The sequence below is a fragment of the Pseudorca crassidens genome, chromosome 5, assembly GCF_039906515.1.
Source record: "Pseudorca crassidens isolate mPseCra1 chromosome 5, mPseCra1.hap1, whole genome shotgun sequence".
In the NCBI taxonomy this organism is placed as follows: domain Eukaryota; kingdom Metazoa; phylum Chordata; class Mammalia; order Artiodactyla; family Delphinidae; genus Pseudorca; species Pseudorca crassidens.
In genome coordinates, this window is record NC_090300.1 from 68,559,180 (window position 1) to 68,574,378 (window position 15,199).

At 48.6% G+C, this 15,199-nt stretch overlaps 1 protein-coding gene across 9 annotated transcripts in view; it reads right to left on the reverse strand.

Moving 5' to 3' along the window:
- The window catches only part of DGKG (diacylglycerol kinase gamma), a 207,314-nt gene that overhangs the window by 102,200 nt on the left and 89,915 nt on the right, over positions 1-15,199 (reverse strand). For 7 of the 9 annotated variants that reach the window (XM_067738346.1, XM_067738339.1, XM_067738347.1 and 4 more), the window contains 6 exons: positions 13,588-13,647; positions 11,024-11,103; positions 9,785-9,859; positions 7,124-7,209; positions 2,486-2,575; positions 245-405 (listed from right to left, as the gene is read on the reverse strand). In XM_067738346.1, the coding sequence (XP_067594447.1) occupies positions 245-405; positions 2,486-2,575; positions 7,124-7,209; positions 9,785-9,859; positions 11,024-11,103; positions 13,588-13,647 (552 nt within the window). The remainder of the gene's footprint in view (positions 1-244; positions 406-2,485; positions 2,576-7,123; positions 7,210-9,784; positions 9,860-11,023; positions 11,104-13,587; positions 13,648-15,199) is intronic. The other 2 variants (XM_067738344.1, XM_067738345.1) reach the window with 1 other exon arrangement.

The following is a 15,199-nucleotide window of genomic DNA, read 5'->3' on the forward strand; positions in this document are numbered from 1 at the left end:
AAAAATGTGCTGTCTTTTGAATGACAGGGGCAGGAGCTTCCTCCATAATCATGGGCGGGGCTTGGTACGATAAGGATGTCCATGCCCAGGCCAGATGCAAGGAGGCCTGGACCTGAGTCGAGGCTGGGGGCAGCCGGGATAGGTAAAGAATAGGGACCCAGAGGGGACAGTGGAAGACTAGAACCCTTCCTGCCCACCCGGGCACTTGTCTCCCGTTCAGAAAAGCCATCCCTGGCCAACTCACCACGCCGATGGAGAAGTAGTTGTTCATGATGTTGTACGGGACCTGGTCCCCATTCTCCACCTCCTCTCTGGGGATGACTTCCAGATGCCAGCGGTCCAGCATCACCAAGGGGCTCTGCTCAATGTCCTTCAGGATTTTTGTCAGGCTGCCCCCTTCATAACCTGTGGAGCACAGCACTACATTTACCCCCAGAGCAGAAAGGCTAAGTTGTTGCTGATGCAACAGTCAGGGCAGGGAACCCCTTGGGCATCTGGGGCCAGGAGACTCCCCAGTGTGTCTGTGGGCCAGAGGCACTCGGGTTCCCTGGGCCACAGAGAAGGAGAGGACAATATGGAGTATCAGAAAGAAGCTGGGGTGATCTGGAAGCCAGAGTAACAGGGGTAGGGCTGGGTGCTGGCCAAAGATGGGCAGGCCTGTGTAGCTGAAGTGAGCCCTGGGGAATTGGTGGGCTGGATGGCTGGGAAGCTGCACATGGGAGAACTAAGGATCTGTTCCAGGACTGTGTCATGATGGAGATGGACAGCACCGTAGGCAGAATTTTAAGACGGTCCCCACATTTCCTGCCCCCGGGGTATATATACCCAGCAACCCCCCAGGACCTGTGGATAAGATGGGGTAGCCACAGTCATGATTTGGTATATTACATGGCACAGCTGACTTCAAGAAAGTGAAATTACTCTGAGTGGATCTGACCTAATCGGGTGCGTCCTCAGAAAGACTGGGCTTTCCCTTAAGAAACAGATTTGAAACTTGAGAGGGATTGGAATTAAGGGGGATTCTCTTCTGCCAGCTTTGAAGATGGAGGGATCCATCGGGCAAGGAACACGGGAGGCCTCTAGGATCTAAGAGTGGTCCCAGCTGACAACCAGCAAGGAGACAGGGACCTCAGTTCTACAACCACAAAGAACTGAATTTGGCCAACAACCTGAATGAATTTAGAAACAAATTCTTCCCCCAGAGTCTTCAGAGAGGAGCGCAGCCTGTTCAGTGCCCTGATTCTACCCTGTGAGGCCCTGAGCAGAAGACCCAGTCACGCTGTTCCAGGACTTCTGACCTACAGGACTGTGAGCTGATAAATGGATGTTTTAAGCCTCTATGTTTATAATCATTTGTTACTATTACATAGTAGCAATAGAAAATTAATGTAGCAAGTGAACTGTAAGTGAGAAGTTAGTGGGAGAGAGAATCTTTTCTTTCAAATAACACTTCCATGTTCCTGCTTACCTTTGGGGCAACCCTAAAGAGTATTTTCAAGTTGTCAGGGCTCTAGTCCGCTCCTTAGGGGATGCCTCACAAGACAGCAGTACCAACAAGGTAGCTGAGGGCCTTGATGCTATCTGGGAGCACAAGGCTGTGTGAAATGTGTGCCTCGCTATGCTGCCTAGATGCCCAGAGCGTGGGGCTACAAGTTTGCCTGTCCCCTCTTGAAAAGAGGGTCCTTCCCTAGCCCAGTGTGTGGTTGAGGACCCTGGGAGCTCTGCCCACACCTGCCAGCTTCCTTCTAGGGCTGGCTCCTGCTTGCTCTGCCCCTGCCCTCCACGCACGCACACTGACCGCTGCCGGCCTGGTCTTGGATCACGCTCGGAATTGATCCGCCACGTGGAGTCTCACCCCAATTCTGCCTGCCAGGCTGATCTGTCTGTTCCATGTGCTGACCGGAACCTCTCCACTCTCTGGAGCACGCCCAGCTCCACAGGGGCTGTTGCAGTTTGCAAGGTTCTCCTTAGCTCCTGCCCATTGCACTGTAAGCTGGCTACCATTCTGAGTTCCCCCCTTCGGTGAATTTCAAAATGAGGGCCCCTGGCCATGGGGCCCTAAGATGATCTGGACGCCCCTAGTAGCTGGCGAAGTGGCTTTTCGATCTGCATTCTGAATCCTAATTCAGAAGATCAATAATTTGGAGAGGGGGAATTTCATGCAGAAAAATCCCTAAGTGAGCCCTACTGGGATGAACCCTGGAGGGGAGACAAAGGAGATTCCACCCTGAAGTTGACTTGTTCTACTGGGGGAGGCAGACTCGAAGCTGAGTTTCAGGCTGACAGTAAATCTAGTGAGGGGTAGACACAGGCGCTGGCATGGAATGGAGGTTAAAGAAAAAGTGTGGAGTAGGGATGATCCCAGAGTTGAGTATTACTCCGTGGAATGTGATCCCTAAGAGGGAAGTTCAGCCTAGCTCTGCAGAGCCTCCCTGTAGATTGGAGCACTCGTCTCCAGGGTAAGGCCTCTCCCATGCAGACTCACCCCCTCCCCAGCGGAGACAGCGGGCCAGGTCATTTCCCGTTCCAAGAGGCAGGACAGCCACGGGTGGATGCTTTGCGAAGTTGGCCTTATCTGCAACCCATGAAGAGGAAGAGAGAACCATATGCCATGTGATTATAGAAGGCTCAAGTTGTCTAGTTATCCCTGATCTAATGCTTGAAGCCCTCCATAGCATTGTTTGAATTCTTCTCCTGATGGAGAACTCACTACTTCCTAAAGCCATCTTTTCCATCTGCAGTGTGTTAACCACTGCAAAGGAATCTTTCAAATTGAGTTAAATCTGTCTCCCTGTAACTTTCACCTGTTTATCCTCATTTCATCCTAATTCTTTCCTTTGGGGTGAAAGCATATAGCTCAAAAACATTAGTTTGCACAGTTTTAATCTTTAATGATAAGTAGCATTTACCCCATGTATCCCTCAGACAGACCCTGCAAGGTATTATCATTCTCATGGATGAAGGAATGGAGGTTCACAGAGGGAAAGTCATTCCACAGCCAGGATCCAAACCCAGATCTCTGTGCCTCCAAGTCCATGCTCCTCCTTTCTTCAGAGGCCAGGCAGGTGCATAAATAGTAAAACAGGTGGGTCTGAGATATCAGAAAATGGTGGGGCACTTGGAAAACTAAAGATGCCTCGCCTCAAGTCATTCAGGCTCAGAAGCTTAAAAATAACACTGTGTCTAAGAAGCAAAACCCCCAGGTGTTATTTGGCACCCGGGTACCAGTTTGTCACTTCCACCACCTCCCAGACCTGCAAACACACTGATTCCTAATCCTGTCTCCCATGATGGTTGTAAAGGAGCATCAGACTGAACCGTTAGAGAAAGCACATCAGAACATGTATGTTTTAATCTGGCTGTAGGTCTACAGCAGCATGTTGGCTGAGCTGGAAAAGCTGAAGGAAGCCAGACACCCACTGGGCTCCGGAGGACACCACTTACATAAACCTCAGTGCACCAGGTGCCGGGGGAGGATGTGAGGGATGTGACTGGGAAGCATGGCTGGGGGTTGAGTGGGGAGTGATGCAAGAATCAGCATCCTGCGTGAAGCTCATGCTAGGGCTGCCCCAGCAGAACAGGTGTTCATAGATGCCCCAGGTAATCGGACTCATGCCGGAAGTGGCTGAGCTTAGGCAAGACTCAGGGCTGAGACTACCACCAAGAGGGTTGAGATGGAGTAAATCACTGGACTCTCTCATTTTCTCAGAACACACAGTCCACATTTATGCCTCCCTGCCTTTGCATGTGCTCTTCCCTTTGCCTGGAAGGCCCTTGTTTGCTTAGGTCTGCCCCTTCTTCTGTGGTTCGCATCCCAGCAGATCAACCATCCTCACGGTGCTGAGGCTAGAAACATGGATGTCATTCTAGATTTTTCCTTCACACACCAATTTCTATATGCTGTCCCACATCCATTTACACATCAATTTCTATATGCTATCCCCTTAATAGCTCTCCATCCCGTGGTGATGGCTGAGTTCTGGTACGGTATGATTCCTTCCCACTGCTATTGCTGCAGCAGCCTCCTCTCTGCCTTCTCAGCCTCCAGTGTGTTCTCCACACTTCTACCCAGGCAGGAAATCCTTGAACCATGAGCCTGATCACACTAGTCCACTGCTTTCCCTTCTGCCATGGCTCCCACCACCCCTTAGCATGCAGCGAAGCCCTTCCTGGCTCTGCCTTTCTCTCTAGCCTCATCCTTCTCATGTCCTGCCTCCCACTCGACATGTCAACCTTGCTGAAGTGCTTTCAGGGCCTTAAACCACAAGCTCTCTGCTGCTCAGCACAGAGCCCTCCCTGGTTGCCCTAGTCTGGACCTGGTGCCTCTCCAGAGTGTTTCTTTAGTACCAGGGGCGATCTCATCACACTGTCTTGTAACTGACTACTTGTTTGTTCCCCAAATGCGCTGTAACCTCCCTGGGGGATGTTCCCCAAATGTCCTGTAACCTCCCTGGGGGAACTATATCTCATTCACCATAGTATCTCCACACATATTTACTGAAGGCCAAGGTGCCGTGTTAGGTGTTCTGGCTCTAATAGCAGGCAAAAAAGCCATGGCTCCGGCTCTCATGGTACCTACAGTTGAGAGGGAGAGACAGCTATTAACAAGGTCTTCATAGAAATGATGCATAATTTCAGATTCATACTGGGAAGGAAAGGAGTGTGGTCCTGTAATGAGTTATCAGGGAAGGCTTCCCTGAGGAAGCCACACTTTGGCTGAAATCTGAAGTAGAAGCGGACCAAGCAAAGGCCAGGGGAGCAGAACAGACAGGCCCTGTGGTAGAAGGGACACTGGTGCCTTCAAGGGTCTGAGAGAGGGACTGGGTGTCTGGGTCTAGAGGGAGAGGATGGTGGTAGGAAATGAGGCTGGCTGGACAGCTGCTAGACCACTTAGGGCCCTGTGGAGCATCTGAGGAGCTTTTATCTTTATCTAAGAATCCTGGGAAGCCACTGATGTGCTCTGCACACATCACAACCCCACTGACATTCAGGAATGACCACTCTGGCTGTAGCAGGACAGCACATCAGAGAAGGGACCGAAATGGGGCGGCGGAGAGCACAGAACAAGGGCTTCAGCCTCTCTCTCTTGAATGAATGAAAACTGTGCAGCTACTCCTTTTACCCTTGTTTTTTAATCTTTGGGCCACTAACCTGTGAAAAAGCAGATCACCTCACATGACCTTTCTGTTCTGGGCAGCGTATAGCGCCTGTGTCCTCTGCAACTGAATTTTATAAAACTTATCAGCAAAGCCTACTTTCTCCTTCCCGATGGAGAGGGACCCGTGCGAGCAGCTCCAGGTACTGCAGCCATCCACCCCCTGCTGATCAGCTTCTCCTTCCTCGGCTCCCAGAGGACGCCTCCCTCCTCCCACAAACAACTCCAGAGCTCGAGGTGACAGGAGAGCGTGGGTGGCTGCTTGGCAGGGCTGTGTCCATGGAAACCAAAGTGCCTGTGGGGGAGTAGATGTGGCAGGTGTGCGAGGTGCCGGTCCCCCTCCTCCAGGTGGTCTGCTTACGACCCCTGGGGGCCCAGGCTTCTCCACCCTGTTCAGGGTCTATCCTGGCCCATCCTTGACTCCTTCCTTTCCCTCATCTCCCACATGAAGTCTGTCAGCAAATCTTGCAGGCTCCACCTTCAAAAGATATCTGACTCCTTCTCACCACCTCCTCTGTCACTACTGTTGTCCATGGCACAGTCCCCCTCCTTGGATTACTGCAGGAGCCTCCTAACTGGTCTGCCAGCTTCCACCCTTTTCTGTTTCTGTAATCCGTTGTGTCCCTGCTTTGCTTCAAACCATCCAGCATCTTGGGACCTTCCCAGTATGAAAGCCACATTCCATATAATGTCCTACATGTCCTAGTGACTTGGCCCTGCATTATCTCTGCTTTATCCCCTGCCACTCTACCCTCACGCACTACACCCCAGGCACGCTCTGCAGCCTTCCCACTGCCTTTGGCAGCCTGGCCTGCTCCTACCTCAGGGCCTTTGTATTTGCTGTTCCTTCCACCCTCAGGTATCCGCAAGGCTCACCCTCCTCCAGGTCTCCATGCAAATGTCAACTGTTCCTCAAGGCCTTCGGAACCACCTGGTCTTAGATTGCAACCCCACTCCCTCTGCCGAGCTCCCTTTCCCCCTTTTCTGCTGTTTTTTTTATCACCTTCCAACACACTGTATGTTTCACTTATTTCTTTGTTTATTGCCCGCCTCTTCCCTCTAGAAAGGAAACTCCATGAGGGTAGGATATTTGTTCTCTGTTCACTGCTGCACCACCAGTGCCTTGAGGGGCGCTGGGCATCTGGAGGTGCACAGCTAGGATTTGGGGAATGAAGGACGAAAAGACCAAAGCAGCACAGGGCTTGTTGCTCTGGGACATCTCGGACTTTGATGACCGCCCTCCCCAGCAATACCCCTGGCTGCTTTCCTAGGCTTATGTCCCATGTCCCAGTGTTCATCTGGGTGCTCCAGGGTTAGATCTTGAATATACCCCTTGTCTGAGAATTTCAGAATCATTCTCCATCATTTACTGGTGGTGCTGTGTCCAAGGACCCACAGATCCAGGCAGAGCTGGATTAGGCCCAGGCCTCCTGATACCCAGCCTGTGCCCTCCCTACCCTCCCTACAGCCTTTTGGATCTCGGCCTATTGGACGCAGCCCACCGTGGCACTTCTTTGCTTGCATTCATCTGTGCTTTCGAGGTGTGCTTTCTGGGCTCCAGCTGCACGTGTTCATCTCAAGGTGTCTTGCCCTGGGCTATGCATCAATGCTTAGTTCTTTGGCCTTTATCCAGCACCCTGGACCTGCCTGGAGTCCCAGCCCTGCTCCTTTTCCCCGCAACCCCCCATCTGGCCTGTCCTGCAACTGCCTAAACCCCGGCCATGACAGCTATTTATGAAGCAAGGCCTGAAACTAAGCTGTTACATCTGTACCAGTGGGAATCCTTCCATTATCTTCTTTTATTCTTTTTTCCACCCAAAGTAGATATTTAGGCAAGCACTGGTCCAAGAGTAGAAACAAGGATGAACAAAACATGGCTCCGTTTCTCTTTCTTGTTGATTGCCTTCCTCTGACTTTAAATGTATTTAGGATAAGTCAACTGCAAAGGCCCTTCCAGCCCATTCTTACCAATGCAATCCAAAATCCAGCCAACTGTCCCATCTCCTCCGCAGACCAAGACACGGAAGTCTGGAGTATCACGGAAAAAGTTGAGTCTGGAAGTAGAAAGGCCAAAACGGTTTTGTTTACAGGCTGACCTTCGACACTCCTTGAGTCAGAGTCTCCCGCCCGCTCCCTTCCCTGGGAGTATGTTATGACCTTGATTCCTTTGGGGGTTGAAAGGGTCACTTAATGTTATGAAACCAGAACTTAACTAAGCAATGCCATTGAGTATGAATCCCATGGAGCCGTCTTTGTATAAGGAGATGCTAACTCGATATTCAACACAGAAAATGGTTTTCTAGAAATTCTCTACGATTTAGGCAGAGGAGTCCATAGTTTGCTTATTTTGACACTGATACAACTAACCCCCAGCATTCTGACTCCTCTCCGGCTCTCTCACTTGCTCTGTCCTCACGACCTCCCCTTTAAGTCAGATGCACTGAGCTGGCTGCATCCTCATCCCACCCAGACCTAAGTGGAGCGAGCACCATCTCCCCTCGGGGGTCTTAACCCTTTAGAGCAGGGCCCTTAACCTGAAGCGCGTATCTAAGGGGTCTGGGAGTAGAAGCCAGAGGGCCACGAACTGGAAGAAAATGTTACACTCTTAACTTCCCTAAAGCTCTAAGTGAAATTTAGCATTTCCTTCAATTATGTATGTAGGCCACAAATCACAGAGGTATTAACAATACCTGTGACTTTGTGAAGCGGCCGAAATCACAGGTATGTCAATGTTTTACTACAGCTGTGGTAGATACTTTATATCACTTCTGCTCATCGCTGCTTTTAATTTACAATAGCTATTAGACCTGTCTCTGGAACTTGGTATATAATGTCTTAGTAAATCACATATATTCTCCTATCACAAATTTGTTTTTAAACCTTTTGATAACTGTTCTTTTCCATATAATGAGTTTCCCTGTTACTCCTACATATTTCATTTTATACATTAAAAAATATTATCTTAATATTAAGAGGTGGTCCGTAGACTTCATCAGACTGTCAAATAGATTCCTGGCGCAAAAAAGGTTAAGAACCTCTGCTTTAGCACAGACATGACCTGTGGAGGCCTTGGGGTGGGGCTTGAGAAGCTGAAGCTCAGTATTTCCTCTCTGCCCTGCACGGTGATCTGAGAAGATCCCTTCTGAGTCACCAGTGTATGCGTGGGCAAATTAACATCCCCTTCCCTCTCTTTCTCTTGCAGAATTCTGCTCTCCTGTATGAAGTGGGTTCTGAATGGAGGCTCCCTTCAGCTAGACAGCCTGTCTGATTACAGGCTGACATGTACAGCACGGAGAGATACTCAGGGCACAGTGGCTCTAGAAGTAGCCACCAGGCTTGTCATCCTGGGCAAAACCAATTGAGAATAGATGCAGTTAAGTGAGTACTGTCTGTATTCAAGTATTAAAATGCCCTAAAAGAGAGCCGGCTGGTAAAGGTATTTGTGGGCTGCTGCTCAGTCACAAGTCACAATGGAGCAGTAATTGGCAACCATGGTGACCGTGATGGTACGCGCAGCCGTACGGGTGGGCTCTATTTTGAAGTTAGTTTTACAGGTAAGTCACGGCAGAGGTGCTGAATCTACATTTGTGTTTCTTTCCCCTTTAGTGGGTCTTGCACCAACGCTGCCTTAATAATAGCTTTGTGTCAAACCAAAGACAGGGACAGAGTTCCTTTTTAGAGTCCTTACTCCAGCCCCTATTAAGGTCTTGCTGAGCCCAGAGTAGAAATGCAGGTTCAGATGTTGGGCAAAGCAGCTGTGTGTTGGAAAGCCCAGCCTAGCAGGTGCAAGTCTGAGGACCTGGCACTGAGATAGCTTTGGGCTGGCTGGCAGATGTCTCTAGTGCACTGTCTCTGGCTGGTGAGAAGGTACCAGGCTTTGGGTACCTTCCAGCCCTAATGCTGGAGGGGCTTCTGATTACAGGGCTCATCATGTCCGCCACCAGCACAAGGACCGGCTCCTCCTGTAGACCTTGCGTTGCGCTGCAGAGGGGCTGCCTTGTCTCCTCTCATTGTTCCCCGTCTCCTTGACACTTTGCTGATGAGCAGGGAAATGGCCAATAGGCAAATGACAGGAGAAGGGCCAGGGGGAGCTTAACAACGTCTAACTTGGATGATTCAGGAAAAAGGTGATTTCATCGAACAACCAATTGTCTTGATCCTTAAAGGCCCCCACAACAGAACATGCAGTGGTAAGCTGAGTCAGCTGTACAGATTTCTGAAACACACACAGACAGTGGTAAGAAAACTCTTTCCTTCTCCCTGATAATTCAGTATGAAGATACCAGCTAATATGGCCTTGCAAATAAGTTAAAGTAATCTACCAGCCCGCCCTTCTTGTCAAGCCAACAAATGACATATGCAATTTCTCCCTCTTACAAAATCAACAACTTTTTCTGGGATAAAGTATAGGAGGCTACTTCCCAGAGTTAGCCATAACGGGTGGTCCTGAGTATCTCCAGGAGGAAGTAAGAGTAGATATGAGGAAAAGAAGAGAAAAGGAGTGAAATGGCAGGAAGGACAAGTCCACCGATGAAAGAGAAAAAAAAAAAACGTGACCCCAAAAGCTATCTTCTTTAGAGATCTAAGGGTGCGGGGGAGAAATAAGAAGTAAAGATCATATCTCCATACCCTGGAGTAGGCCCCCCATTGTCCAGGTTGAAAACTTGTTTGGGGTTGAGCAGATAGTGGAATTTCCGAAGAATTCTATGGAAAAAAAAAGAAAGAGAGAGAGAGAGAGAGACCAAGACAGAGAAGGGGAATGTCATTGTGAGAAGTCACAGGAGGGCAAGTACCTCTGCAGCCCATTGATGGTGGGAACGTGGGTGCATTTATACCCAAGAGGGGAGAAGAGTGCATGCAGGCCCTGCAGACCCTGAAGTCCCAGGTCTGGCTGGCCTCACCCATGCCCTCACCCCATTTCAAGGTCTTCCCCACCATCCAGCACTCCAGTCTCCAACCCCAGGAGTAGCACCCCTTGCACGGAGGACAGGACAGAGCAACCCGGAGAACAGAATTTCCATTCTCCTAAAGCCTTCTCCTTCATGGAGACCTTCTCCCAAGTGTTCCGTATGTTCTAGGTAGGATGATTCTGCTCTTTGTGGGCTAGACAAAGGCACCAAGGGACCCTCTATGGAAAGGTCCCCCAAATCCTGGGATCAGGAGGACACGCAGGACATGGGGTTGGGGCAGAGGAGGGCTGGGGGCAGTGACCACATCTAGGCTTGGTTTCAAGGCTCCAGCTTGAGGCTAATCAGGTCAGTTCAGGAGGGGTGCTCCGCCCCTAGGACTGGGGTGGGGACTCTCATAATTCTTGCTTAAACCCTGCTTATTATTTTTTAAAACCTGGATTCCAGATCACCCTGCCCCAGAGCTGAACACTGGGAGGCAGAGCTGCTCTGCCCCTTGCCACCCCTCCCCTCCCCTTCTCTTGGGGCTTCCCACTGACTGGGCGTTTCCTTCACTGATGAGACGGTGCCCTGCTTTCTCAAGGGTGGGATAGGCCAGGAGGTCTCAACCAGGTGCCTCTGCCACGTCTCTTAAATCAAGAAAAGACTTGCAAGGCTGGGAAGTTAACGGACGTCTCAGAACTTGGTCTGATTCTGGGAGCCATAATAATGGCCCACGTGACAGGCCCTAGGCTAGCACTGTGTCTATTTTAATGTTCACGAAACCCCTGTGGGAGGAGAAACGATTATTACCTCCGTTTTACAGAGGAGGAAACCAAGGCTCAAGGACATTAAGTCCCTTGGACCAGGTCATCAAGCGGTCTGTGGTAGGGTTGGGATTGGACCACAGGTCTGCCATGTCCACAGCCCCCTTGGTTACAGTTGGCCTAGCCTCTCCATCTCGAAAAAGAAGAGAACATACCTTTCTCCTTGTCTCCCTCCACTCTTGGGGTTCACCAAAACCAGCAGAGGGTGGGTACCCGGGGTGGGGATGATCTTATACTTAAAAGGCAAAAGAAAAAGAAATTAGCTCTGTTTCAGCCAATAGGAAGAATGCGATGAGCGTGGATGCTAAGGCAGCTCCTGGGAGAGAAGCAGTTCCAGGCACGGAGGAGAGGAGGTCAGGAGGCAGTAAGGTGCTGGTCCACTGGCTGAGTTTTCTGAGGGATGAAACAGCTAAGTGTCTCCAGCCTAATGGCCTTTAAGTAGTGTTAATGGTGACAAGCGTTTGAAGTTGGGATCAGAGATGAGGCAATGGCATTACAACTTCAAATTGTTCACAATGGTGTGGCACTGTGCCCACAGCACGAGATTAGATTTTGTGAGGGATACAACTGATCATGATCTTAAAAGTCAGGGCCATCCGGCCTACACCTAAATAAAGTAACAGCCATGGAGTTAACTATACTTCCACCCCAGTACCTTCCATATCCACATTTCCAGCCCCCATTTTCCTCCTGAGCTCTGGTTCCACATTTCTCACTGTCCAGGGGGGTACATTCAGCCAGATGTCTCACCAGAACACGCTCCAAACCTGACCTATCTTCTTTCCCCACAAAACTGGCCCTCTCTCCTGGCTACTGTTATTACTCATCCAGGCATACAGGGAAGACCCTGTCCTGCCAATTCTTTCCCTGGAATGTCTCTTTATCTCCAGCAGCTGCCACAGTGCCCACACTGCTCGGGCCTTGCCCACCTCAGGGGAAGTCCTGTATGCTGCCCCCATGCAGTTCCTTCCCAGGACATCACTAGTCATACCACTCCTGCTCAGAAACCTTTAAAGATGTCTCGTTACCCAGAGGATAAAATCCAGATCTCCTAAGCTGGCATGCAAGGCATTTAAGTGCAGCCCCAATCTACTGTTCTCTCTTAATTACTCTAACCTTCACTGCAGTTCCAGCCAAGCCTGGCTCGTACCTTCTAGGGAGTTAATTCCCACCCTTTGGGGCTGCTCACACTGGTTTCTTCTCCTCCTGAAATGCCCACTTCCTTCTTTGCAACCTCTTAAAAAAGAACTCCTCATTCTCAGGGCCCGATTCAAGAGCTACTTCCTCTATGAAGTTTTCCTTGATCATTGCAACGAAAGCTATTGCACTTGAAGCATATATTGGTTTGGCCAAAAAGTTCGTTCTGGATTTTCCATAAGGTCTTATGAAAAACCAGAACCAACTTTTTGGCCAACCCAATAATATCTTCTGGGTTTCTTTTGTTATCATTTATTTGTATATTTCTTTATTTTTTATTTTCTCAGGTAAATATCACAAAACATCAAATGGATTTTAATGCCTCAGGAGCAGGGCGTGTGTGTGTATAACCTTTCTACCAAGGGCCCCATTGCCCCAGATACAAGAGTGGGCACTCGATAAATACCTGTATCTTCAGCAGAAGGACACACCGATAGAGATGCAGCTTTGCTCCATATTCACTATCTAATGCCTACTTTTCCAGATTGCACGCTAAAAATTCACCAAACACAGGGCCATATTGTTTGAAATGGACAGCAGCATCCTTTATAAATTTTAGGAATTTTCTCATCTGCCAAGAGTGATTGTTTGTGTGAAACCCAGAAGCATCTTGGAGCTTAAGGAGTAATTCTTTATCTCTGGGGGTGATATCCAAAATGTTTTAACAACCTGTACAGCATGGGCACTGCCCAATCAGAACAGATGCAGGATAACCAGATAGATGCCAGCTGTAAACAACTGACATACCTGCGCCGTGTGTGTGTGTGTGTGTGTGTGTGTGCGTGCTCCATCTGACTTTCTCCCTTTCAAGGTGTCTAGAGCTTTCCCACATTAAGCACCATTGCTTATGTTTTACACTCATCTACATGTTCTCATTGAATCTAGGAGCATCTATGGGAGGTGGGCAGTGCAGGGATTGCTACACCCCCCCTTTCAAACAAGGAAACTTAAGGTTCAGAGGCAGAGGAGAAGGCCCCAGTGTGCTATTTCCTTTTCTGGTACTTGTTCTACCTCACCAGGCTGCCTTTCCTGCATTCCCTGGAACTTTGTGAAAGGCACAAAGAGAAGTTCATTGGTGGATCCAGCTAAAAAAACGAGTTCTGAAATATACGTTTAAGGATGAAGAAGAACTTTTGGATCTAGTTAACTCTGTTCTGGCAGATCACGTTCTGCAGACAGCTTGGCAGTCCTGGAAAACCTACTTGTCTACCTTTAAGTCACATTCTTGTTATTATTCAGGGAGTATGCATAATGAAGTTCCATGCATTGTGTTCCTAAAAAGGTGATAAAGCCAGTTCGGCCAGCCACGGGATCAACCAACCTCCCTTCGCACCACTTGCCTACAGTGTGGTTGTCAAAGGTAACCCCAGAGGCTGGAAATACAGTGTCCTGTGTGATATAATCAATCAGATAAGAAAGCAGATGTTGAGATGTGTTTCTCTAGAAGCCAAATCCTGTTCTCCCCTCCACAGCCTTGGACCAGCTTAGAACGAGTGAGTAGATTTGGGGCTTGCCGAGGTACCTGCGTTACAAGTTCGTCCTTGGCTGACACGCTACCGTCAGACTTCCCATCTTGCCTGTCCTATAAAAGAGAGGAAAGACAAGCATCTTTTGAAAAACAAAATGCCTACTACAAAAAAGGAAATCAGAAGAAAAACAAATGGTTAATATAAAGGAAGAGAATAGAAAACCAATATAGTGTAGGGAGGAGTTTTTCAAAGTGGGACTTTGGACGTAAAAAAAGAAATGTTCCCTTTGGGTTTCTCAAGGACTCTCCAGGCAGTTGTCATCACTTGCCCTGACTTTAACTTCGAGACACTGGAAGGGACACAGTGTTTCAGAGGAAACACTGAAATGGGCAGAAATCTACTTTGTTGATTTAGAAGCCTGAGCTCTGAGAAGCAAGGTTTCAGATCTGGTTTCTCTGTTAAGCACTACCTAAATGATGTAATCCTAAGTCATATGTCCTATTTTGTTTGTTTGTTTTTTCAATGTTTATTATTCATTTCATTGAGGTTTAATGTCACATATAGTAAAATGCTCAAATTTAAATCTACAGTTCTGTGAATTTCTGCATACGTATATGCCCTCGTAACTACTGCCTCTTCCGGCGTAATTCTGTTGTGACTCCTGACACCTTATTGGTTTTGCCTGGCTTTTGAATTTCGTATCAATGGAATCATAGACCATATCTTTTCTGAGTCTAGGTTCTTTTGTTCAGCATTATATTTTGGGGATTATCCATATTTTTGCATCTAAGCATGGTTGTTTTCCATTGCAATGCAGTATTCCATTATACTAATCTGCCTCAACTTATTTACCTATTCTCTTGTCAGTGGTCATTTAGCTTGCTTCCAGTGCCTGACTGTTATGAATAAAGTTGATAGGAACATTCCCGGACATGTCTTCTGGTGGAATAAAGGCTCGTATGTCTCACGGGAGGGCAATTATTGAGTCATAGTTTGTGTATTTCCAACTTAGTAGATACTGCCAAATAGTTTTTAAAGTGGTGGGTTTTTTTCTTTAGTTTTTAATAAGAAAGAAGATGGTCAAGTCCAGGGTGAGATGTGAGGAATCAGTGGAACTCAGCAGCATCTTTAACATGGAAGGAGGACAGTTAAGGTGTTTGGTGCCTGGCTTGAAAGAGGGGTCTTCAACACAGGAGACAGAGAAAGTTTCAGATGGGGATAAATAGAGTTTACGTTTGCATCTTTCATTTCCAAGAAGGGCTGTGACACCCAAGTGGAAATCTTCAAGGCAGAGGAAGGTCCATGTTTGGACACAGGAGACAGGGTGACAGGGACAAGGGAGGCCTGGGAAGCCTAGCTGTGCACAGGTGTTCACTGAGGTTCCATATATGTGATCTGCCTGCAAGGTGCTTAGAATGAATGCACTTTCCTTGCTGGGCCATTTCAGAGCATTCTGGGTGGCCAGCGGTTGGAATCATTTTAGTCAGGGAAGTTTTCCCGGACAATCTGACTGTGCAGCACTGACCTCTTTTAAACTTGGGCTGAAAACACAAATCCTAAGAGTTGCTGAGGGAGCCCTCGGAGGGGTGTGACTGTCTGAATGCTGCCTGCATCTGAAACATGAGCTGGGGTTGCAGGGGAGCCAGAGCCCCATCGGGGTGGCAG